This window comes from Miniopterus schreibersii (assembly GCF_964146895.1).
Source record: "Miniopterus schreibersii genome assembly, chromosome: 5".
NCBI lineage: Eukaryota > Metazoa > Chordata > Mammalia > Chiroptera > Miniopteridae > Miniopterus > Miniopterus schreibersii.
Genome location: NC_138106.1, coordinates 50443883 through 50470906, shown reverse-complemented (window position 1 = coordinate 50470906; position 27024 = coordinate 50443883). Strand labels below are relative to the sequence as shown.

At 42.4% G+C, this 27024-nt stretch overlaps 1 protein-coding gene across 1 annotated transcript; it reads left to right on the top strand.

Annotated features, from left to right (window-relative positions):
* The first annotated feature begins 500 nt into the window (after positions 1-500).
* Positions 501-26668, top strand: UPK1B (uroplakin 1B). Its single transcript, XM_081138463.1, has 8 exons — positions 501-683; positions 11112-11199; positions 12184-12384; positions 14357-14431; positions 15112-15234; positions 17111-17290; positions 21970-22053; positions 25750-26668. The coding sequence occupies exons 2-8, from the start codon at positions 11131-11133 to the stop codon at positions 25798-25800; spliced, it is 783 nt and encodes a 260-aa protein (XP_080994589.1). The 5' UTR covers positions 501-683; positions 11112-11130; the 3' UTR covers positions 25801-26668.
* The last annotated feature ends 356 nt before the right edge of the window (positions 26669-27024 follow it).

Sequence of the window (27024 nt, the reverse complement as noted above, 5' to 3'; positions counted from 1 at the left end):
GAGGAAGAGAGGAGGGGAGGGAAGAGGAGGGGATGGAAGGGAGGAACTGGACATTATCAGATAATTACTTGAGCACTCTCTCTATGCTTGAATTTCTCCCAATCTTTTTGTTCCCAGATCTCTTGCCCCTTAGTCGTTGGACCACCTCAGTGTGAGTATTACTTGGTCAATGACTATCCCCCATAAACGCAGCATATGCAAGTTATAAAAACCAAAACTAGATGAAACCCTGGACAGATATACGTGAACAGGCATGACTACGAGCAGTCAGAACAATATATAGATTTTTAAATGCACCAAAAGCAGAATAAAGGATCTAATCACACTAATAACAACAAATCAAGATAAAAACAAAAGTCCTGCGGGCGTGTTTGAGGGAAGCCCAGACCTGGGAAGGATCCAGAGGAGTGAGGTGCTGAGCCCTGCGGAGGTGCCTCCCTCTGTCAGAGTCACACATTCCAGAGCAGCAGAATCTACTGGCCTAAACTTCCAGTTACTTCCCACCTGGAGGCAGGCTCGCCCAGCAGCAGGCTCGGCCCATGTGAGATGCCTCCTCCCAATCACAGACCATCCTTCCCTGGTCCTGAGGTTCAAGGAACTGCTGGGGGGTAGAAAACCACCCCAGGCCAGCTGGGCTTGCAGACTGGACCAGTTCAGCACCAGAAGGAGGCTGCGAGGGCGCCGTGAGTACACTGATTTCACTCTATGAAGAAGGCAGCTGGGCTCTCAATGCTCGGGTTGCTTTCTCAGGAGGGCAGCTAGCAGCCTGAAAGGGGAGAAGTTAATTTCCTGTCATTTTTGTGTGTGTAATTTAGGACATTGTGACTATTCTGTTCTCTTTACTTTAAACTGTACATATTGCTTTCTTAAGCCCTTTGATATTGTCCAGTTCTCAAAACTAAGATTCAAGTTCTTCCGGAGCTGTTGTTATTCATTCACCCTGATTTCAACCTCAGATTTCCTCATGGGAAGACCAAGAAAACTCCAAGATCCCTGGGAGAACCTGTATCTCCTGATTAAACCTCAGGCAGGCACCTTTGTGAACCCCCCCCCCCCCCCCGTTTCCTTGTGGAGTCAGAAAAGTGTAAGAAAGTTTAAGGAAACTGCTCATGTTCTTAATAATCAGTCTCTTAGTCTAACAGAGAGAAAGTTGTCTGGTCTCTTTGTCAGAAATCATTTGGTTCTGGCAACTCGTAAAGGGATTTGTGAGATAATTTTTTCGGGTTTCTTCTCTGCAAACAATTCTGTTTAATAAATGTGTTGGTTGAAATAAATCAACAAATTTGCTTTTCTATACAACATCATTGTCATTCTTCACCAATTAGTTGATCCACCAGGATCCACAGGTCTTAAATATACGGGGTGGGGCAAAAGTAGGTTTAAAGTTGTTTGTATGGAAAATAATACAATAATGAATAAGTAATAATACAAGAATAAAATCTTGTGTTTCACTTACTCACATCTGTAAACCCACGTTTGCCCCATCTTGTATCATAGCCACTAATCATGTGTGGCTATTGAGCATTTGCTATGTGGCTAGCACAACTAAAGAACTGAATTCTTATTTAACTGACATAATTTGAATTTAAATAGCTACTTGCAGCTACTAGGTACCATTTTGGTCAGAGCAGGTTTAGAGCTTAAAAGAAGGAAAACTAATGGTCTGTGCTCTCTGGATGTCGGGGCCATAGGAACAAGCTCCTCTTCTCCTCGTTCCCCGGGACTCATCCTACCCCAAGTTTAAGGAGACCAGCAACATCCTGGTAGAAAACCTCCACACCCATCTTTATTCTCACCTCTCGGTCATAACAACTGTCTCCTCTTGTTCCAGGTTTCAGACTCGGGGCTAATGCAACAGCATATTGTGTTTCTCATTTCTTCCTTTCCTACCTCTCCTTTTATTTTTTTTGTTAATCCAAATTTCTCTCGCATGAAACAGAGATTGAGGTGTGGTTTGTTTTTGGGGCCAAGAAACTTAGGTGAGGAAAAGAGATAATGAATTTGAAAAAATTATCTCATGCTTGGTGGGTGAGTCTCACTGGTTCTTTGAAAATGGGTTTGTTTAGTGAACAGCCAATGGTTTTTAGACCTATTCAATGTGTCTGGAACATCAGCACTATGGATATGAGTAATATAACAAACTAAATGAAGTCATAAGAAAAAAAAAGACTCCAGCCTTTGAAAAATATCTCTACTCCTCAGAGCAAAAGAACTCCCAAGATGTTGAGTAACTGGAATAAAGCATCTTGGTGCCAGGCCACAGGCAATTTCCCATAGGGTTGGGTTCACAGAGGCCGTACTTACGTGGAAAACATTGGGAGGCAAGCTGTACACTTTCAGTCAGGGGCAACGTCATTTGTGAAAACGACAGCTGCTACTGTGCCCTCTGCCCTCTCCCAATCCCACTTTAAAAAATTCACCCATCCCATCTGCATCCTTTCTAGCCCTACCAGTTTTTTAAAAAATCAAATACAATATGTGGGAAGTGCTGCTTTGTAATAACAGGAAAGTTTCAGTAAAGCCTGTATTTGAAACTACTCATACCTACTGGGGGCTAAAAGGGAAAGGGAAAAGGGGAAGACACATCATATTATCAGGAGTCAGTCAGTCTCTATCCACAGAGACAGCCCCAAGCCCCAAATCATGAGTTAGCAGATTTGGTTGTGTTTAGGCTCTACCCTCTCCTTGGGTCTCTTTCCCTCTCACAGCATCTTCCCTCTCCCCTTGGAAACTTGAGGAAGGGATCTGATAACAGCATTCACAACAAGGCTTTGACATTGATGACTCCTGAGACTCAATGTGCCTCTTTTATATGTAGTGTTTACATTCTAATCCAGAGCAGCCAAGGAGTGATTCTCTAGTTGTGGGAGTTGAGAAATGAGGGTGAAGAGTGTGGAAGAGGGTGAAGAGGGTGAAGACTTTGAAAGGAGGGCAGGAGTAGAAGGCTCTCCTTTCCAGCTTTGTTATATGACTCCCCCTGTGGCTTAACTTGTAAGGGAAAAGACAGGCTCCAGGGTAGAGTGCTGGATGTTACTCTTAGTTTTAAAGAAACATACAGGGAGGTGATATCTTCCTACCTTAAAAAGAGGTAACAAAGTACCAGGCTGGATTGCCGTGGTGGAGACCGGTAGGGGAGAAAAGCCACACTCACATTGCCACCAAACAGGATGTGGCTGGAGAGCTGTTAGCTTAGTGCCAAGAGAGAGAGGTAGGGAACAAAGGGTGATTTGGGGCAAGGGTACTTAGGAAAAGAAGAGATTTTTCAGCTGAGCTTCAGACGATGGTAAATAGTTCAATAGGCAGAAATGAGAGAAGAGATCATCCCAAAGAAAGAGACAACCTAAGCACAACTTGAACGCATAATCAGGACCCTCAGGGCAGCAGGCCCTTTGAAACCCGGCTGTTACCGTCTTGAGTACAAGCTAAGGAGCTTGTGCTTTATCTCTTAGGTTGGCCAACCTCTCTTCCATGGGCTAGAAGGAGAAGGAAATGATTGGGTCTGGACAAATACTGTAAATGGAGACAAAGGGAAGGCATTGGTCTGTCTCTAAGAGCTGAAAAGTCAAAAAGTTTTTAAATTCAGGAGAAATCTGGATTTGAGGAGATTATTCAGCAAGAGAGAATGGGTGGACAAGAGGAGCCATCTGGCAATAGGAAGTAAGAAGGAGCCTGTGGCAGAGCCTGTGGGTGCAGCAGAAGCTCTCCTTTGAATGAAGGCTATAGGGAGCCTTTGTGGGTATTTAAGCAGGGAGGGAAATAAAATCAAAGCAGTGTTTTAAGACACTGGATCTCAAGACTGATTAAGTGGATGGCACTTAGAGGACATGTTTATCTTTGTCCAACACCACAAAGTGTTCATATATTAAATTAAAAATAATTAAGTAGATCATTTTGGCTTAAATTCATACTATAAACTAGATTTTAGCTAGACAGGTGGTAGCAAGCACCCAAGATTTAAGAATAATTTGTGAGAGGAAAATGCTTAAAATGACAAATTTTGATCATTAATTTTTCTTCCAGTTGTGAGATGACTATAATTATTTGATTTAACATGTTGTTTCACCTACTGGGCTCTGTAGGATCCTTGAGACCCTCTGTTTTAGAAGTTTACTCTGGAAGCACTGTGTGGAATGGAAACAGAAACCACTGAATTCATCTGAGCAAAAGTCAGGAACTGTCAGTTAGAATTGGAAGGAAAGGGTAAAATGGTCTCAGGAAACATCAGAAAATTATCATTTTTGCTTCTATCAAAAATATAAGTCAATCCAAGTTGGGGGGGGGGGTGTGTTATTCAGGGTTTGTCACAGAAACAGAACATATATGATATATATATATAATATATATATATATAATATATAATAGGATATTATATAATAGGATATTATACATATATCTGGATATATCCTATTTTATATTATATCTATACATATATATGGATATATCCTATTTGTTCTGTCTCTATTTTGTTTCTGTGAAGAACAGAGGGTGGGGGAGATTTTAAGGAAATGACTCATGTGATTGTGGGGCTGGCAAGTCAGAAATCTGTAGAGCAGGCAGGCAGACTGAAAAGTCAGGTAAAAAGTTGATGTTGCTGTCTTGAGTCTGCAGTTTGCAGGCTGGAAACTCAGGCAGGGTTTCTATGTTTTGATCTTGAGGCAGAATTGCATCTCCTTCAGGAAACCTCCATCTTTGCTCTTAAACCCTCCGACTGATTGGATGAGGCCCACCGTGTTACAGAGGAAAATCTGCTTTACTCAAAGTGTACTGATTTAAAAGTTAACTTCATCTAATAAATATCTTCACAAAATTATCTAGACTGGCATGTGACCAAACAACTGGGCACCGTATCCTAGTCAAGTTGGCAAAGCTAACCCTCACTGAGTGTTCATTTCGATACTTAGCAGGCAGGCAGAGACAGGACTCAAGAAGTTGTTAACTTCTTAGGTGCGATGACTACGGCCCCAGAGAACAGCACAGCTTATGTTCTAGATGGAGCCCATTTGTCCATCCCTTTTGGCCTCTCTCTATGCCTGTCCTCTCTGGAAAGGTCGACAAATTCATAATTTTTGTAATAGCCATCTGTGTGAAACTTTATCACAGTTTTTCTTTTTTTAACCTATATAAGTTTGTTAGTTTGCCCTATGCACAAAAATATAATAGCTTCCAAAGAACTCTAAAAGATTTGCCAGACCTGATTGTTTTCTTTCATAGAAATCACTTTGCCTTTCCTCTGAGTATATCAGGACTGCAGCCTTTCCTAGAGGTTCCTCCAGGTTATCTATTATGGAAGTAAATTCACTTGCCCCAGTTTTCTAGGAGCCTTTCCTAGAAATTTCCACTCAGTGGGGGTCTCTTTGACTCAAAGACTATGTAATATTAATTTACATATTTCAACCAGGGTTTTCCAACTTTGTCTTGAGTGTCTTCTAAATGCTTGGGTAACTTCCTTCTGAGCTCAGCAATTTACCTTCATGTTTCTTTTCTGTTGATTCTAGAATAGTGGTTTCCAACCGCTCTGAGGCTAGCCCTATGGTTAGGGAGTTCAGAGCTGATTAGGCGAAGCTCTGTGAGGCCCAGACTCCCTACTCTTGTTTCAGCAGATGTTAATCTGTTTTTACATATTAGAGTTACACATTGAAATCATATTTCCATATTTCATTTGAAAATGTGACTCTGCTTTAAAACAAAATTAAATCACTAGTTTTAAGTGCCTTCATCATTCAATAGTCTGTTAGATCTGCTCTGTCTGCTTCAAGTAACTGAGGTAAAAGTAAAGAAAGATAATATTTTATGGGTAATATTGTGTTAGAATTTTACATATATTCTTATTTAATTTTCACAGTAACCCTTCAAGTTAAGTATTACAATGCCCATTTAGAGATAAAGCTCAACAAATTAAGTAACTACCTGAGGTCACAAAACTGCTCAGTGGTAGAGCTGAGATTCAAACTCAGGTCTGTCCAAAGTCCATGTTCTTTTTACGTCACTCTACTCTAGCCAGTTCTGCAATAAAGGTCTAGGCAAATTTTACACCCATATGTTCATTCATCCATTCAAATACACATTTTTTAAAATTTACTTCATCTGCCCTTTTATTTAGCAAAATAATGTATTGAGTGCCTACTATGTTTCAAGCACTGTGCCACCTTGGACCTAGAAAGACAAATAAAACAGGGTCCCGGTGCCCTCGCCTGTTTTGGAGACTCTTCCAGTAAAATGCAGGAAAAGCCCTTCCTAGGTTGATACCAGGAGGAAAGAATGGACAAAGGGAGCAGAACAGAGTCCTCCCTGAGGCACGTCTGCATCGGGAGGAAGCAGCCCTGGTACAGAGGAGATAGAGCCTCAAGGTTCATCTCCGCATCCCCTGGCCAGAGCCAGAAGGCTAAGGCCCTGGGTGTGAGCCGCCCAGGAATGCTGGTGGAATGCAGAGGGCCTCTCCCATGGGGACGTGCTGCCCAGTATCTGACTCTGGCCACACCCCGAGCACAATTGGGAAGCTTTTTTTCTCTCCCAAAGAAATGGTTTTTTCCCATGACCCTTTCTGTGGAAAATAAAAAGAAGCACACGTGGGTAAGGTCTCCAGGCCCCTCCAGCAGAGCGGTCCCTGGGCAGGGAGCAGAGGGAAGGTGGAAGGGGCTGCTTCACCTCAACCTCGGAGCCCTTGGTGGTGGGACCACTTACACAGACCCTCCCTCCTAGGCCCCAAGGGCCACTGGTGCATTAAACAAAACCATAACCTGATACTCCGCCCTTCTTAAATATCCCCCTGGTTTATTATTTGTAATTTCCCATTAGACCAGAGCTGCGAGATTGTCACCACAGCCTGGAGACTGCCACAGCTGTGAGCCAACCACCGGAAGCCAAGGCGTGGCTGGCTCCCTAACTGCCCTCCCTCTTGACATTTGTGGTTCTTTAGTGGGTGGAACAAATGTTTTATGTTCTCTAGACAGCAACCAAGTCTAAACACAAATGCCAAGGAGAGGCTATGAAATGTGGACTCTCACATGGACCTGCACTTTGTACCTTTTACTTCCAGGGATTTCATTCCCGAGGGGTGGGTGAGAGAGCTCCAGGTGTGGGACACATCTAGACAGATTTCCTGGAAACCCGTGTGGGTGCGGCACTGGGTTTGGGGGAAATTAGTGCAGTGCAGGGACTAAGGAGACAAGATCCTGGAGAAATGATTGGAGAGAGGCCTGGGGGTTCTGACCTTTGCGAAGGCAGGATCACTTGAGCAGGGAAAATACGTCAGCTCTCTCTGCTCCTGGGGTTGGCAAGGAAGAGCACCAGGCATGGGGGGGGGGTTTCTGTTGAAGGCATTAGCTATGGGGCAGGACTTCATAAGCTGCAGAGTGTTAAGAAAATGATCCAGAGCCCGGCAGACCTGGGTTTGAATCACAGCTTTTGCATTTTCTAGCAATGTGGCCAAGCAAAGGAATCTCTTCAAGCCTCTTTTTCTTTGTCTGCAAAATAACAGCAAAGTAGATTCTCCCCCAGACCTTCCAGGAGTAGGCAGCTCTGCTCACACCTCAAATCTAGCCCAGTGAGGCTCAGTTCTCACTTCTGACCTCCAGAGCCGTAAGAATACATTTGTGTGGTTTGGGTTTTTTCTTTTCTTTCTTTCTCTTTATTTACTTAAGTTAAATTATTCGGGTGACATTGGTTAATAAGGTCATATAGGTTTCAAGTGTACATTTCTATGATACAGGATCTGTATACTGCCCTGTGTGCCCACCACCCAAAGTTATCATCTATGACCATATATTTGGCTCCCTTTACCCTTTACTGCCTCCCCACCCCCCTTCCCTTTGGTAACCACCATACTATTGTGTCTAGGAGTTTCAGTTTTATATCCCACATGAGTGAAATCATACGGCTCTTAGCTTTCTCTAACTTACTTCGCTTACTGTAATATTTTCAAGGTCCATCCGCGTTGTCACGGATGGCAGTATTTCATTTTCCCTGTGGCTGAGTAGTATTCCATTGTAAGCCACTAAGTTTTCGGTAATTTATTACAGCAGCAGTAGGAACCTAATACAGATGTTGGTAAAAATACAGTCTCTTGGGTCTGTTGCGAAGATGAACATAAGTGCCGAGCACGTGCTGAGACCATCATAATTGCTCGTTTAATGACAGTTTTCATCATCATTTTGTTACTTTAAAAGACAAGAGGGACTTTCTAAGTTATTATGTGCCACTGATGCCAAGGGCCGGAAGGAGAAGAGGGCGTGTGGTAGGACAGGAGGAAAATCTAGTGATCCGAGACTTCAGAATATCTTGTCCATCGATCTATCCCTGCCTTCCATACCCCAGCCCACAGCCAGGCTGCCTCCTAGCATTTCCTTCCACATGCTTGTTCTAGGTTTTCTCACCTCACTCTTTCCCTCGAACCACGCTCCTGTGTGCCTCTTTCCTTCTTTCTCCCACTCCTGTCTGCATTTTCCCACCTTGAATCTGACTGCCAGTTCTCCCACAAAGTATTCGATCGTCTCTCCCCCTTTGAAAACTGTGTGGCAGAGTCACCTTTGGGGAAGTATGGGTGCTGAGAGACATAATTGAGTCAGTAGGGCCAAATCCTTTTTCAGGGTCCCTCCAGCTCCTTTCTGGGCCAGTAAAGCCTGTCTTTGGTGACCTCCCTCCCTTTTCTCCACGGCCCTATTTTCCCCTTTACTCCATTGTGTGCAGTCATGTTTGCATTGAATCCCCGCTGCTGTAATCACACTTTAAACTCCCTGAAAGAACAAACTGTGCTTTTTCTGTTCTTTAGGCCAAACTAATCACTACAAATAGGCTGCTACCTGACAAATGGGTGCATACTCGGTGGTGGTGGATAATGGTGCTGAATTGGGCCTCTCCAGAAACTTGCCCTTTACTCTCTATTCTTGTGTTTTCTGAACTTCTACCTTTCACGGTCTAATTTACTTGTTTCTCAAGTTTAGATGGTAACCCAACTGGTTACCATGAACTTTACAATGTGAGCAACCTGGCTTCGTGAGTAAGGTTCCTCTCGGGGAGTTTGTGCATTAACTCCTTCAGGGCACTCGGCTCCTCTCAGTCTAGTGTGTAACAATCTTGGGAAAGAATGAGTGACATTTCTAAGCATGAAATGACATTTCCAAGCAGAAAGAAATGAATGCCATTTCTAAGTAGAAACTACCTTAGGGGTCTTGTAACAATGGCCAGATTCTTCTATTTATTCAGCAAATATTGAAGGAGGGCCCACTATGTGCCCAATTCTGGACCAAAAACACTTATAAATTTTAACTCTTTCAGTTCTCACAGCTACTCAGGTGAACAGGAAAGGGAAAATATTTAGAGATGTTTAAGGTTACTTGGAAGGTTGCTAATACTTACATTAGAGTATAACAATGAAGTAAAAATTTAGTGAAGTCTTAGTAAAATAAAAGGGTTGCTTCCTCCTGATCCCCAGACAAACCGGGACTTCAGCCAAACAGGCTAGACTGTGATATCACAGGCTCCTGGCTCTTGCAGGCTCTAGTCCCCGACCTTCCTCTCACACCCACACACTACTAGTCTACTTAACAAAAACCATACATATTCTGCATGGCTTACATCTCCCCTCTTCAGAACCCCCACAGTACTTAGGGTCCTCCTGGATGTGTTATAACTCTTTAGAAACATCTGAGCTTCCCTACTGGAGCATAAAATCTTAGACCACAACAATCTATCTTTCTTACATTTCTCTGTATATCTCAAAACGCAGGTTGTGTCATTTAATACAATTTTATTTAGAGCATGAATGCATGAAGTGATAGTTAATTAATTTAATAAATAAAACATTGGGAGAGGTGGATGGCTCTTCTCAAGGTGATTCAAGCACAAAAGCCAAACACCTACCATTGTGTTCCTTCTAAGGAGTCCTCAGGGAGGGAGAAGCCCACTCATTTTTAGTGCCATACAAAGCACTAAACCTTGTAAATAATTTCTGGAAGCCAGTGCGGGCTGGGCGGATGAGCTTGGGTTCTGGAGTCACACAGACCAAAATCTCCAGCCTAGTTCTTACACATACTGGCTGTATAACTCCAGGAACTTAACTTACCTAAATTAAAGCTTTGGTTTCCTCATCTGAAAAATGAGCCTCTTCACCTTTTTGCTGTTTCTACATTTTGGGTTATGAGACTTAGATGTGTGTATGTAAAGTACCTAATGAGTGCCTTATAGAAGGAATGAAATATGTTAGTTTTTTTTTCTCCCACTCCTCCCCTTCCATAATAATGTACTTTTTATTTGCCAGTTATTTTTATTAATTTATTTTTAATCATAATTGACATACAGTATTATATTAGTTTCAGGTGTATAGCATAGTGATTCAACATTTATATACCTTACAAAGTGATCACCACAATAAGTCTAGTAACCGTTCACCATACATAGTTATTACGATGTTATCAACTCTATTCCCTATGCTATACATTACATCCCCATGACTTATTTTATGAATAGAAGTTTACCCTTCTTAATCCCCTTCTTCTTTTCCACCCTTCCCCCCCTCCCCTTTGGCGATCAACAATTTGTTCTCTGATTTCACTTCTATGTGGAATCTAAAAAACAAGTGAACCAACAAAATGAAACAGAAACAAACTCATAGATCCAGAAAACAAGTGCCAACTATTTTCAAAGATAACAGAATATTCTGAAAATAATGGTTTTTAACAGCTGCCTATAGTCCCTCTGGGAACCAACTGCCAACTCTGGCCATGAGTTTACCCTTTGGGTTTCATCCCAAGGCCCCTTGGTGAGCTTCGGCCCCGCCCAGTCATCACCACCTCAGGTCTACCCTTGTTGACTTTCAGGACCTCAGTTCATCACTCAGAAGTATGTGATCTGTATATTCCATACCTTAAAGAATTCCTGATAATGCTATCAGACTCTGGCAAGCTTGACTTTTTTTTCTTCCTTATAAAATTACAGTGATTACTGAGTTTAGTAACCAAATGTCCTCCATTGCTAAATAATTTCATGAATTTGGTTTAGATGCTTTGGAATAAGAAGACAAAATACGGTGGTGTGACTTAGTCACGTTATGAAACTTGCAGTAGTATTTGTCTCCTGCTCTTATGAAGTTGTAATGTTCTCAACTGTGTCTCCAGTTTGGGGGAAATCCTGAAGATGGCCAAAGACGACTCCACCATTCGTTGCTTCCAGGGCTTGCTGATTTTTGGAAATGTGATTTTTGGTGTAAGTAAAGAGTATTTTTTCAGGCAATTCTGCTCTTCCTATAATCATGATTTTAGATCAATCAAAAGTGAAAGTTTTTCCCTGGCTGGTGTGGGCTCAGTTGGTTGGGTGTCACCTCTGCATCAAAAGATGGCCAGTTCAATTCCCCATCAGGGCACATGCCCAGGTTGCGGGCTCAATCTCCAGCGGGGGGCGTGCAGGAGGCAGCCAATCCATGTTTTGCTCCCATCCCAATGTTTCTCTCTCTCCCCTCCTCTCTCTCTAAAAATCAATAAAAATATATCTTTTTTAAAAAGTGAAAGTTTAAAGGAAAATAAAGATATAATTACTGGCTCCCTACATCTTTTCTTCATTTTAAGAAATGTGTTAGTAAAATACGTGTGCATCCTCTTGTTCTTGTCGCACAGAGGCCACTCCAGGATGTGAGAGTAGCTCAGGGGTCAAGCTGAGGGGCACATGGTGGCAGGAGAGCACTTAGGAGTCAGGATCGCTGGCCCTTGGCCCAGCCCTGCCTCTAACTCTGTGGGACTCTGGACAAGTCTTTACCTTTCAGGGGTGGGAGAGATAACCATTTAGGTTCTTTCCTGCTCTGATATTCAGTGGCTCTCTGGCACTGATAAATATGATCAGGACCAGTTTAAATATCATAATCTAGGAATTTGTATAATGGGGAGTGGAGATGGGAGATTAACCTCATGCAAGATGATGTTGTTTGGGTGGCTCATGCCCCAAGAACTTTGTAATGGTCTGAAATCGGGTCTTTTCCCTAATAGCAATGAGACAGCAACATGTGGACAGAGGCATGCAACCAATTAGTAGACTGGAAGGAGCTGTTTGATTTCCTGACAATGAGGAGTTCGAGTCAGTTGCAAAAGCCTATGCAGGAGACAGCCAGTCTCTCTTATGCCCTGCCCCCATCTCCACTTCTCCATCCCTTCCCAATGCTGCTCTCCCACCAGCCTGACAGAGCCCCTTTGCCCCCAGATGTGTGGCATCGCCCTGACCGCAGAGTGCATCTTCTTTGTATCCGACCAACACAGCCTCTACCCGCTGCTTGAAGCCACCGACAATGATGACATCTATGGGGCAGCCTGGATCGGCATGTTTGTTGGCATCTGCCTCTTCTGTCTGTCCGTTCTAGGCATTGTAGGCATCATGAAGTCCAGTAGGAAACTCCTTCTGGCGGTAAGACCTTGAATCTCTCTACAGTTGTCTCCTAGACCAATGTTGATGAATTGTTTCTTCTTCCCTGAGCACAATGCTTTGGCCTTTAGTGGGGGGCAGAGGGTGCCAGATGAGATGAGAGGCGGGGAAGACTCTCCCTGCAGTGAAGCTTGTTCAAGTGGAGGCAAGGATGCTATTGCAAGTGCAGAAGATTCCAGTGTAAGGAACCCAAAGGGGAAACCGCTGGGGTGATCCTGTCGAGTATCTTCCAGACCTGTGCTTCTCCAACTCGTGTCTGCCTGCATCCAACTGGCACAGGCAAGAGTTACATAGGCCAAAGGACAGAGAGAGAACTTCACAATTAGATGATATTTCCTTGACAATAAGAGATTTAAAAAACTATTGTAATATTAGCCAGTATTAAAACTAGGATATAAAATACTATTTAATATTAGGATTAATATTAGGATATAAAATACAAAATATGCATGAATTTTTAAGAGAAAGCATGAACCTTTTCTGACATTTTCGAGCTCAAGGCCGATGATTTTGTGTGTTGGCTGGCCTGCACTTCCTATACTGTGCATTCCCTCTGCTTTTCGGGGTCCTAGAGGAGCTTGATGCTCATGGCCTGGAGTGCAGCCTCAGCTCCTGCCTGCCTGTGGAGGCTCTGACTCTGTGTATGCACAGAGGTGCTTTGGCCCCAAACCACAGACAGCAAGGCATACACCCTGCCTTTGCAGAGGAAGTAAATTTGAGATATTTTGCAAAAAATCAGCAGAACTGAGAATGCTTGGGTTGGGTTTAGACCTCTACTCTCTGCCGCCAGGCTCAAGACAGTAGTTTCTCACACTGGGATGGGGTCCCACCCCCACTCCCCACCCTGAAACAATCTCCTACCCCAATGCTGCCAGACCTGAGTTCCACCTTTATTGAACCAGTCCAGCAACCTAGGTGCTTGTTGGTTGACTATTCCTGTGCTCTGACATTGCCCTGGCACCCAGGGAATGCAGATCATTTACATTCTCTAGTTCCTTAGTGTGAGTTAGTTCCAGAGCAAAAGTCTCCACTTTTGGAGGGTGGGGAAAAAAGTGCAGGGAAAGGTAGGGGTGGGACAGATGTCCCTAGAGACAGGCTTCAGCTGTATGTCAGTCTCACTTTGGCCAGTCACGTGTGCCTGACACAGCCAGGAGAACTGAGCTGGGAGAGAATACTTCACCATGCCCCCCAAAGAGGGGCAGCAGGGCGCCCTCCAAGGGGCTGGTGGAGAAAACACCTGCAGCCTGGGCCTCCTCCCCGGAGTATCTCAAGGGGTTTCTGAGCTGCTCTAACAGGAGCCAGCCAAGCTCTTGACAAAGAGCAAGACAGCAGCTAAGACAGGGAGGAAAATGTTTTGAGACCTCTGAAGATGCTCCTGCTGTTTACCCTCCAGCCAAAGCTTTTCTCTGGGCCTAGTGCTCAGGGGAAAGAACAGCTTTCCCTGTGTTCCCCCACCAACACTGACCAAAGAACCGGTTCATTCTCTTGTATTTGTTCTTCTCAGTTAAAACAGAAACACAGGATACTGGACTGAGAAAGCTCTGCATTCAATGGGCATTTATTCTCTGAGCAAAAGGAGAGAATTGAGCTGATTAGCACCAAGTCTTGCTCCAAGTAGCTGGTCAACGAGGGTTTGTTGAATAACTAAGTGAATAATTGGATGATTATATTTATATTACTATGCAGGGGTGGGCAAAAGTAGGTATACAGTTGTGGGTACATGAAACAGAGTTTATTCTTACATTATTTATTTATTTATTTATTTTTATATTATTTATTATAATATATAAATATTATTATATTTATTATTATATTTATTATAAATATTATATTATTTAATATAAATATTATTATATTGCCTAGCCCTGTACTGAAAAAACTAACAACTATTCATTTAAAAATTCCCTTGGAGGTAAATGTAACTCCTTTTTTAAAAAAAATGTTTCCCTTCCAGTATTTCATTCTGATGTTCATTGTCTATGGCTTTGAAGTGGCCTCGTGTATCACAGCAGCAACACAACGAGACTTCGTGAGTAAAATCCCAACAGCACAAAGCAAAACAATCATGTAGATCATCATTATCATTATAGTAAGATAATAGCCAACAGGTATTAAACCCTTACTCCATACCAGGCACTCTAATATGCACATTAATAATAAACATATAATTTTACTTAATCCTAATAATAACCCTATGAAATGGGTATTACCACTATTGTCATTTTATAGATGAAATAAATGCAACCCAACAAGCTAAAGTAGCTTGTCCAACGTTACACAGCTGGTAAGTGGAAGGCAAGAGTCCTGAGTTCAGGCAGTGTGACTCTAGGGCCCAGACTGGCAACCCCTGTGCTCTTCGCCATGGCCACTGGCTCCCAATAGGATAACCGACAATCTGCCACATCTAAGACTTCCTCTCAATTCAGCATCCTGCTTGCTCTTCTTTTCTCCACTCCCCACTGAGCCACCCTGCAATGCTTGTCCACCCTGGTCTCCCAGGGATTTCTTTGAAGAAGAGGATTTCTCCCTACAGGGGCACTTCAGCCACCCAGAGCAGCCTCATACTCACCCCAACCCCTAGTCAGTGCCTCTGAGCAGTTTTACTCCAGGAGACGTTGTTCCCTGCCCTTAGCAATGAGCCAAGCAAATCACTGCCCCTTGGGGATTAGTGTGCTAACCCTCCTTCCTGTGTCGTTGCCTCCTCCACAGTTCACACCCAACCTCTTCCTGAAGCAGATGCTGGAGAGGTACCAAAACAACAGCCCTCCAAACAACGACGACCAGTGGAAAAACAACGGAGTCACCAAAACCTGGGACAGGCTTATGCTCCAGGTAATGCCCACGATCATGGGAAGATGCCGTTTTGTACTCAGACCAGCCCGCAGGGGTGTATGTGGGGCTGGGAGTGAGGTCCAAGGGTGGGGACCGCAGCCTCTGAGGGGATTTCCTTCATGAAGGGCCTTGGCACAGGCAAGTTCATCTGTTGCTCTTATTTACCAGCAGGGAACAGGAGTTGTACACATGACTCAGTGGAACCCTTAGATCTATATTTTATTTCAAGCCATGATGTTGATTAGCTTAATGTATTGGGATAATGACATTTTCAAGAAACTTAGATCAATCACACCCTCTGCCTCTTAGAACTCAGACAGCACTTACATTAAAATGAAGAATGTTGCCTCCTCTGCCTCACTGTGAACTCAAGTGGCGATTACTCTCTATTTTGTTTATTTCGTACCTTTTCACACCTTCTATGGACTAGTCCTGCTGAGGACCAAGGGCCATGACTTGACTTGATCATCCAATTGTCTCTACCTGGCAATTATGCCTCTATGCAAGTTGACCTCAAATACCATCAAAAGTCCAAGCCGTTCAGAATACCCGTTACCACGTCTCTATTGCTGTACATACAGATAAATTCTTATCCCCTGCATAGCCCAACTCTCACACTGCCCTCCACCCCTAACCCCAACACCAGCATTACACAGTCTGTCATCAGCAAGCTCCCTTAGGGTCTGCACCCTTTCTCTGAACTCTCTCTTTACCATCTACCTTCTATAATTTCTTTCACTAACTTTAATATTCCCATTGAATAATTTTTTTTACCCTATTTGAACCTTCAACTCATTGACCTCTTTTTCACTTCCTATCACTCTCTTGTTAGCAAGAATTAAGCTCTTCAAATGAAAATGTGAATGTTCACAAGTTTGAAAAATCCATTTACCAACTTTTTAAAGCCCAGTCTAAAATAAGCTTGGCTCAAACTTACCCATCTTTGCCCAAAATGCTCATGTCAAAATACAAGATAAAATACTTCCTTTGGTAAAATATTTTCCATAATCCAGTGGCCAAAAACGGGACGTGCTTTGAAGATAGTTGATTTATCATCAAGTTTGCTTGAATATATTTATTCTAAAAGTTGACAGATGCCCGTGGTCTTAATTTCTTCCCTTGAGACATTCTAGCAGAATGCTTTATACAAAGGAAGGGAAGTGGTGTGAGTTGTGTTTCATCCTCTGTTTTCAGTTCTATCCACAGTGTGAGGATATTAACTATGTGTTCATAGATCTTTCCTATGTAGAGGCACAGCTGTGCATCACAAGGTTTAGATCATTTTTCCAGTTTATTTTCTCCCATTATAAAAATAATCCATATTTATTGTAAGAAAGTGTTAAAAATATAGAAAAATAAGACAGAAAGCATAATTTCTTCACCACTAGAAATTTAATTTCCTGATTCTCAATTTGCTTATATGTAATATGAGGCTAATTATGCCTCTCACATTGTTGTATCAAGATATTAGTATTCTATTTCTTAAGTATTAGTATTTATTGAGGGTTTATTATGGGCCAGGCAGAGTACATAAACATGACAAGGGTATTAACTAATTTAATCCTCACAACAATTCTATGAGGTAGGCACTTTATTTATCCCAATTTTACAATTAAGGAAATTGAGGTTTAGAGAGTTTAAACAACTTATCAAAGGTTATAGAGCTCATTCATGGCTAGTAAAATAATAAACGTAAAAATATTTTACAAACTCTAAAGTGTACATTATCAATACCTTCAGCTCTCATCGGGGGATTTTTAGTAAACGTAAAACATGGTACACTTTTCATACTTTCATTCTCCCCATAAAATCTCAGTCGCTACACTGATGGCTCTAAGCCATGGAAGAGAATTTTGTATCTCTCGCCTGCTGACAGGACAGTTGCTGTGGTGTGAACGGCCCATCCGACTGGCAGAAATACACGTCTGCCTTCCGGACTGAGAACAACGACGCCGACTACCCCTGGCCTCGCCAGTGCTGTGTCATGAACAAGCTGAAGGAGCCCCTCAACCTGGACGCCTGCAAGCTGGGGGTGCCAGGGTATTACCACGGCCAGGTGAGTCCTCGCCCCAGGTTCTTCAGCTCTTTATGAGGAACACACTGGTTGACTATGGGTAACAATCTCTCGGTAAGGAATTCTGCATCCTTCCTAAACCTTATGTCAACTATTTTCTTCTCTGTTAGTAAAATGTGAATGCTGATCTAGGGCTGATCTGGGAAATTTTACATTTTAATAAAATGAACAGAACATGAGAATTGCAATAGCAAAATCCAACTTTGTTTAAGTGAAAACAATTTGTACAATGTATAGAATTGGTGTCTCAAAAGCTATTTACATTAAACGAAGATTTGCTCTCTTTTTGCAAAATGTAAATTGGGAGGAATGATCTGCCAGTTCTAAAGCAATGGCGACTGCTGAGGGTAAATGCAATAATTATATACCCACATTTCTTATTCCATAATCATATAGGGTGGTCTTAATAAAACATTAGAATAATGATTTGGGTAGAAGGTAATTTACATACTGATTGTTTTTGAAAAAGTGCCTCCTGCCTAATGAGATGATACAATGATGATTGAAACTACCATTTACTGAGCACTTACTAAATGCCAGACACTGTTCCAAGTGCCATCCATATAGTAACTCATTTAATACTCACAGGTAGGTGTCAGTATGACCCCTATTTTATGAATGAGGAACTGAAATACAGAGATTCCAATAAGTACCTTGCCCAAGGTCATGCAGCTACTAAATGGTAGAGTCAGGATTCAAATGCTAGCAGTCTGGCTCCAGAATCCAGACTCTAAGCCATGAAAGAACTTGGAAATATTCCCCAAAAGCCCTGAAGAGAATCTTCAGCCTCTGAAATGCTGTGCACGGCCTTACAAGTAACCACTTTGAGGAAAGCTAGTTGTGGGCCAGTTTGTTAAATAATTGAGAAATGTCAGACTCTTTAGTCTTGGAACAAATAATACAATGTGCTCTTCCAGAGTGAAGGACACAGTGCTATTGGTCATAGGGCCACAGCAGGAAGGGTGCTGGGCTAGGACTGACTGGTTGCATTCATCCAGAAAAGCACAAGATACAGATTATATTGCGGAGTCATTCAAATCAACGCTCATTTAACTCTTCAGCAACATTGTTCGAGAATCATTTCAGTCAGTTATATTCAGACTGCCATAAAAATTAAATGTATTGCCTATCATCATAATCACAATATAATTATCACCCTCAGGAGTCATAAAATGCTTTCAGTATTTCAACCCTGGAACTGGCCCATGCAGACATACCTAAATTAGATTATAATTTAATACAAACTGGATCATCTCTTTGAAAGGGACAGAAAAGGATGTTTGCCTTTAGATAAGCACTTTCCCTCACAGCAACACTTTTACATTCCAGCAATGAGGGACCCCCACACCTGTTTTAACAAGCCCTCTAGCGCCCTCCCTTACAGTTCCTAGGTCTCTCTTGTCCTTAACATTTCCACCTCCATACCCACCAGCTAGCTGCACCATGACTACAAACTGGTTATCACTCAACCCTACCCCCAACCAAGCTCCTGAGTCCTGAAAGTCCCCTCTCTGACTCCCTGTGTTCCTACTTTCTCCATCTCACCTGTTCTTCACCCTCAACAGGATCTCTTATCTATTCTTCCATCCCTGCTCCCCAGGTTCCCCCACACCACCATTCTTCTGAGTCAGAGGGCCTGCTAATTCTCCTATTGCAGCCCTTCTCCACAAAGCAAAATAGGCCACCTCAGTGCCTCATGCACTTCACTTCGATTATGGCAGCTGACACCTTGAACTATATTATAATTGTTTGCGAGTCTGTTTTGTCTATTAGTCTCCTTGAGGGTCATGCATTATTTAGTTCTGTATCTTCAGTACTTAACATAATGCCTGGCACAAAGCAGGCATCGATAAATATTTGGTGGGTGGGTGAATTAAGAGGTGAATGACTCTTTCTCACGTCTGTGTTGAAGCTTCTGAAGATCTGTTTTGTACAAATGAATGTTAACAAAATTAGGGAAGTTGTAAGTATATTAATAATACAAATCAACCAGAATTTTACATAGCATGTCAGATGCAGATATGCATATTTTTGCATCATGGTCCATCTGCCCCAGAAATGCAATGTCAAGTTTTGATCACTACGCTCAGGAACGTTACGCTGGATGGAGAAAAGGCACTAAATGAGGAGAGGTGGAAAAAACTGAGTTTTTCTCTGTGAGCTCCATGAGGGCAAGACCTATCTTTCTCTTCTCACAGCTGAATGCCCAGCCAAGGGCCTCATACATATTATTGGACAAATGACTACTTCCCAAGATTGTCAGGAAGATCAAGTGAAGAATGGGTACAGGAGTGTTTGTGAATCATCAACAGTGTCACATGTGATGCTGTTGTAATCAGTATTTCACACCATGTTCCATTCATCTTGTCAATGTTTGTTAGGTGCCTACCTTGTGCCAGGCACTTTTCTAGAGATTCAAAAATAAACATGATAAAATCCCTGCCCTCACAGAGCTTATAGCATCAGAGGCAATCACCAAACAAATACATGATAAATTTCAGGCAGTGATGAAGCCATGAGCAGACATAAAGCAGGATAAGTATATAGAGAATGATGGGGGGAAGGGCATTTGTCTCTATGGTTGTCAGGAAAGGCTTTTTTGAGATGATATTTGCACAGAGTTCTGAGACCCTCGCTTAAAGAAGATTGGGGGAGAGGGTTCTAAACAGAGGAGGCAGCAAGTGCAAAGCACCTGAAGGAAGAGCATTCTTAGCTTTTTGGAGGAACATCAAGGACTTCAGTATGGCAAGGCCAGAATGAGTGAAGGAAGAGTGGAAGGTAAGAATGGATCTAGATTTTGTAAGAATTAAAGCTTATAAAACGATTGAAAACATGCACACAAAATTAAGTACAGGGTTTTGAAGTGGTCTTGCAAATAAGCAGCCCTAAAGCTTGGACTCATCGGCTTTACAGTAAAACAGCCTCTGGCAGTGAAGCTGGGGTGGTAGAGAGAGGCAGGGCCTTATCATCCAGTGCCTGTGGGCCATTGTGAGGGCTTAAGATTTCACTTTAAGGGTGATGGGAAGCCAGTGGAGGGTTTTGAGCAGGTATGTGAAGTGATCTGACTCATGTTTGACCAGGATCCCTCTGGTACCATATGAAGACCAGTAGAGTGCCAAGATTAGACTCAGGCCCCAGGAAGACCATTTAGAAGGCTCTTGTAGTAATCCTGGAGTAAGGACATGGTGGACCAAGATGGTAGCAGGAAGTAATAAGTGTTTGGATTTGAGATATACTGTAAAAGTAGACCCAAAAAGATGTGTTTACATATCTGATATTAAGTAAGAGAAAAACACTTAAGGATAATTCTAAGATTTTTCATTTGAGCATCTAGGTGAATGGAAGTGCCTGTGACTTAGATGGAGATGAATAATTTGGGGAGAAATCAAGGCAGAGCATGCCAGTGGATTAACAAGGGACTGGACAGAACCTCAAGCAGCCACCTATAGCCACTGAGCAGGGCCTAAACTTCAAGGTTAGCCTTTCCAGAAAATTTTCCTGTGAACCTCTATGGTTCAGGGAACCAGCCTGTTCTTTGTATTTCCTAGGCATTCTCTGTGATTCCCCAGGCTTTAGTGGAGGTCACATAGAAAGCAGGTCTAGCTCTACACATATCACTCCAGCACTTGGCATAGTGACTAGAACAGAGTGTCACTGTGAAACCTTACCAGATTATGGCATGCATGAATGAATAATTTGATGAATAAAAAAAAAATCACTCCCGGCCAGCAGGGCTCAGTTGTTGAGTATCGACCAATGAACCAGGAGGTCACAGTTGGATTCCGGTCTGGGCACATGCATGGGGTTGCGGCTCAATCCCCAGTAGGAGGCATGCAGGAGGCAGCCGATCAATGACTCTCATCATTAATGTTTCTATCTCTCTCTCCCTCTCCCTTCCTCTCTCTGAAATCAAAAAAACATATTTTTTTAAAAAAATGAATCACACTTTTGCATGCACACCAAGGCTCTTCAAGGTCTCACTACAACCAATAAAGATATGTTGAAATATGATGTCAAATGAAAATTTAGAAAGTGTGGTACAGGGGTCACTTTAATAATTTTTAAAAAAACTAAAAAACCCTGGTTTTCATATACCAGAAGCACTTTTATTTAAAAACAAACAAATCAAAAAATAACTCTGCCTTCAAACAAATCAGTAATAAAATCTTTTGGAAAAGAAAAAATACAAATTTTACTAAGAATACTTTACATTATCCACATATTCAATACGAAAAAATGTTAGGCTAAAATAGCAGCACCTTCTTTCTTTAAATTTATTTTTATTGTTGAAAGTATTACAGGTGTCCCCCTTTTTCCAACCCATTGATCCCCTCCACTCCGCATCCACACACACCCCCCAAGCAGCATCCTTTTTAAAAAAAAAAAAAAAGCTTTAATCAGAGGTAATTACCAAAAAAAAAAAAAATAGCACTACCTTTGTTGATTAGATTGAACGATAAAGACATGGATAAATGTGATATAGAAGAGTTTGTTCAACAGGATTATTTCTACTCTCTGGACAAAGCACTGTTAATAACTGGCTGTCCATGGGGATGTGGAAATAGCCTGGTGACACTGAACTGGACTTTGATCCCCTGCCCATCCCTTACATCTTTCTTTCTGGTTCCTTTCCACCGATGCGGCATCACCCACTCCTCCAGGGCTGCTACGACCTGATCTCGGGACCAATGAACCGGCACGCCTGGGGGGTTGCCTGGTTTGGATTTGCCATTCTCTGCTGGACTGTGAGTATTTCCTGGCACATGCTTTATTTCTGAGAGGACCATGATAAGAAGAGGCCTTCAGATTGTCCCTGGTTAGCCCAGCCTCATTAGACTGTCTGGAAACAAAACCTTGGACCTGAAGGCTAGTCAGGAAGCTGCTGGCACCTGAGCAGGGACAGTGGAGTCCCAGAGGAGGTGGGGAGCTGCCTTCCCCTGCCAATGAAAGGATGTGCCCTGCTCACCAGATCCTTCTTCTGGGTGATTGGGATGCACTTGCCTGCTCCTCCAGGTCTCCAAATCTCATTAATTCATTATAGTGAGAGAGCAAAGACTGATATCTATCTAGATGGCTGCCACCAGACAATAATCCTAGTGCCTCCAAAGAGCTGCCTCGCCAGTCTCACCTGTCCCACTGCCCGCGGTATTGGATGCACATGCAGCAAGAGGGTGGGGACATGGTCTCAGCCCTGGCTGCCCATAAAAACCTGGGGGAGCTTGAAAAAGCAAAGCATGCCAGGACCCCAACCTCTGAGATTCTAATTCAGTTGATCTAGGGGCAGGGCACAGGCATTTTTTAAAATTTCCAGATGATTCTAATTTGCTATAGGATTAAGAATCATTGTATTAGGGAAGCAGCCTTAAACTTTTGGTTACAGAACCCCTTTACTCTCTCAAAAAATGATTGAGGCCTCCATAGAGCTTTTTTCTATGGGGCTATCTCTATCAATACTTACACTATTGGAAAGTAACACGGAAATGTCAAAATACTTATTAATTCATTTAAAATAACAAATAAATAAAATAAAATAACAAACCAATTGTATGTTGGCATTAACGATATATTTTTGTGGGGAAAAATGACTGTTTTCCAAAACAAATGGTGAGAAAAGTGGCATTGTTTTACATTTCTGAAGGTCTCTTTCTTCAGTGTGTGGCTTCATAGCAGACAGCTGGATTTTCACATTTTTTTTTTTCAGTCAATCTATTATAATATGTTGCTTAAGTTGAAGGATTTGAAGAAAATCCATCCTCACACAGATAAGCAGTTGAAAAAAACAGGAATGTTTCAATGGCCTTACCTAAATATAAGTGTGAATATTCTTTGGTATTACACAAAACCTGCCAAGTAGTATTCTTAAGAGTTAGTTGCAATATGGAATCTAAAACTATGCCAATGAACTTTTCAGACTCTGTTACATCAGAATACATTACATTTGTCTGTCTTATACTCAGCATAAATCTTTACCTGTGCACTATTCTATAAATCATGCATTGGTTATCTGGGGAAATATTGGTTCGTTGTAGAGATCTTCCAAATGTTGATGAATTTCTTTATGCAATACCAAGAAATCGCATTCACTGATATTGCCACATAGGAAAAGAACTTAAGCATGGGGATGCTATCAAGCCCGTGGTGACAAATACAAGTTTTATGGTTTTTGTTGAAAGTTCAAATTTATTACTGGCAACAAATATTGTCAGTTTTTCCCCTCAAAGTGGCAGACTCACTTTGTAACTTTTCCAGAGCATGTCTGCCAAACACCCAACTCTAAATAACCACATCTTGTCTGTTAGTTATTTTTTTCAAAATAAAAACGATGTTCTCTGAAAAGATACCCAGTTCAGTGCACAACTCGAACAACAACCCAAGTGCCTTTCCTCAAGACAGCCATCATGTTTCAGTTCGCATCAAAACTGCTTTCTGCATTCTTCCTTTCTGTCACACAGAATGTCAAAAAGATGTGTGCTCAGAGGTGAGCGTTTAATAAAAGTAGCAATTCTTACCGCTTCATTGAGGACAATCTCAAGTAGAACCGGCTGTTTTTTCTGCAAGTGCACAGCAGTGAGAACTCAGTGACAACTAATACAGTTTAGTGCCCCTGCCTTGAATCATGCTAAGATGCCAGCAGTTTTACCTTCCTCAGCCTTTGCTTCATCCATGCAAATGTGAAAACAGTGAAACGGGGCAAATGGAGTCTTAATATTGTTATACAAATATTCTTGCAACACGGACCCCTAAAAGGGCCCATCAGGTGTTTGTGCACCACACTTTAAGAAATTTGGGTTTGGAGTGAGAAGTGGAGTGAGGCAGGAAGGAAGGGAAAATCACCTCCTTTGAGGGGTCTTCTATGCCCCCTCAATCCACCCTCTTAGGCACCCCCACGACACCCTGCACACACTTCTAGCTGGGAACTGCTCCTCTGTGAGGTGTTTGTCTCTGCCTAAAGCCTGGCAACCAGCTGCTTGTTGTATCCCCAGTGCCTAGAAGAGCATACAGTTAGTGCTTGGAAACCTGTTGAAAAAAACGAAAAATTATAACAGTGAAGTTTCTATTGTGCCATATTAGCAAGAACTACATGGGCTAATGTTTAAAGGCTTTTGAGGATCTTAGAACTCCAGGCCAGCTGAAACCTTTGATATTTCTGCAAGCATCAAATGGACTGGATTCTGGATCATGTAAGTCCCCTTGAAGTTCAAAATTAGAGAGGGAACTAGATCTATTGAAGGCCTTCTATAGACAAGGCATCATGTCAAATACTTTTAACATTGCATCTCTACAACAGTAGCTAGGAAGGTAGCCAGACTCCTACCTGACAAGGAATAGAGAAATTCAACAGGCTTCAGCTCTTGGGCATGTCCAGTTCACTGCTGCTTACGGAGGGACTGCCCATAGCAGTTAAACAGGTAAACTCTGAAGCTTACTGCCTGGGCTTGAACCCAGCTTCACCACCTACTGGTTCTATGACCTTGAATAAGTCACTTATCTTCTCTGTGCCTCAGTTTGTTCATGGGGTTTGGGAAGCATTAAATTGAGATATATGTGTAGCAATTAGAATAATGCCTAGATGTATAGTAAGTTATCAATAAACATTAGACACTATTATTATTACTTCACTATCACATTCAATCTTCTAACTCTGGGATTGATGAAGATCCTATTAGATTACTTTACAGATACAGGGAGTGAGTGGCAGATCTGCCACAGAACCCAGATATTCTAACCCCCTGCCTGAGGCAAATATCTTGAGTTCCTTGGGGGCAGCTGTTCCAGGTCACAAGCATTTTGGGAAAAAGAGAGAGTCCCCTGGGAAGAGAAGTTCATACTAGAAGCAAGAAACTCAGATTCCAAAATAATACAGACTAGAAGTAGGAATCCACTAGAGGGTAATGAGCCCTGATGGGAAGAAGGAAGAATTTCCCAGGGGGCTAGTTTAACACAGAAATGATTGATGCTGCTTAAGGGAAGATTACCTTTAAAAATCCAGTGTCAAGTACCACATGACAAGCACCACATGACAAGTACCACATGACCTCACTTATATGTGGAATATAATAAACAAAATAAAGTGATGAACAAAGTGGATTCAGAGACATGGAAGCATGGAACAGGCTGAGGGATCTCAGAGGGAAGGCGGGGAGGGGCGGAGGGGGTGGGGAGGGGTTAATCAAAGAATTTATATGTTTATAAGCATAATCCATGGACACAGACATTGGTGTGGGGAAAGCCTGGGGGTGGGATGGATGTGGGGTGGAGGGGATCAGTGGGGATAAAAAGGGGACACCTGTAATATTCTCAACAATAAAGATAAAGGAACTTAAAAAAATCCAGTGTCTCAAAGCCTGAATGAACCTAACTTCATTTCCCCCCCAAATATGAGATGTTCCTCAACCAATTCCTTAACGTTTTAATTTGTGTTTTTTTCTTTTGTATTCTAGTTTTGGGTTCTCCTGGGTACCATGTTCTACTGGAGCAGAATCGAGTATTAAGAATACAGTGTCTCTGCGGTCCCACCTTCCCCCAGGGACTCTGGATTTGGCGCTGGACTGCTCTCCTACTCTTCGCGCGTGCCCCACAGGAACGCGCGTTCTCACTCAAGTTGCCGGGTCAGCGGGTCTGGAGCTCCTTCAGGCTCCCAGGCTCCTGGAATTCTCACCAGTTGCGTTTTCACCCAGGTCTAGGATTCTGCAACATTTTTACTGACTATAAGAGAGGGAGAATTTGGAAAGTAGGTAATAACTACTTTCACCCTGGTTTATTTTTTAATTTGGGAGCATAAAGACATTCATAGGAACCTGTGCTATCACAGCTAGCCAAATCTGTATTTGGACAGCAAATCTGCCTGTATTTCTCACTACTTTCTAAAAGACACCTTTGAAGGCTTTCATTCATCTCAGTACTGTCCATGTGAAAGAACTAAGGAAAAGGGGCCGAGATACATCTTTTGCCTTTTGTTCTGGGGTGGCTTCCACATACGGAGACGCAGGTGGTTCTTTTAATGCCACCTGCGGATCCTTTTACTCTCCAGGGCAATGCCCAATCTTGAGTTAACAGTGGCTTAAATTTCCTCTTGTACATTTTAGAGTGATATGTGTTTGGTGACCTCAACCTCCCATTAATTAAAAGTATGTGAACTTTTGGGGACAAAGTAGGGGCCTGTTATACATATTTACCAGTCTCTACTGGAAACACCTTTCAAATAAAGGAGAAGCAACCAGCTATTAGAGGGGTGGTTTATGGTGATTTTTATTTACTATCAAAATATTTCCCTTCTGAGCTATGTTTCCATTTGTGGCCCTGAAGGAAGTTCATACAACTCAACATCTGTCTTATAAATAAAAAGGGCTTTTAACTATGTTCACTTTCTTTTGTTTTTATCAATATCCTAACTGGTCATAGATGAGTCTAACAAAATGGGTTTTCTAATAGAAGAGCATATTAGGCTCATGGGGACTGAGTTTAGGAGATGGAAGATGCAGCAGGGTGCGGTCTCCTGTTGGACACCAGCGGCCCTGTTGTGCAGTTAAATGGTTAGAACTTCCACGTTTACCTTTACTTTTGCTCTTGCTACACTTAAGCCCAGAGCGGTAATGGAGCTGTTGCTCCTCAAGTCTTTTTCCTCCTGGGCCTGGAAGCAGTGGAAGCGTCTCTGACTCCAACTACCCACAGTCTCCTGTGAAGAAAATGCACCTGTCACTTCAGGGTCCTCCTCC

Excerpts from the sequence above, each read along its gene's own strand:
- UPK1B (XM_081138463.1), top strand. The coding sequence starts at position 11,131 with ATGGCCAAAGACGACTCCACCATTCGTTGCTTCCAGGGCTTGCTGATT. Across the intron at positions 11,200-12,183 it reads TTGGAAATGTGATTTTTGGT|ATGTGTGGCATCGCCCTGAC; the intron begins GTAAGTAAAGAG and ends CTTTGCCCCCAG. Across the intron at positions 12,385-14,356 it reads GTAGGAAACTCCTTCTGGCG|TATTTCATTCTGATGTTCAT; the intron begins GTAAGACCTTGA and ends TTTCCCTTCCAG.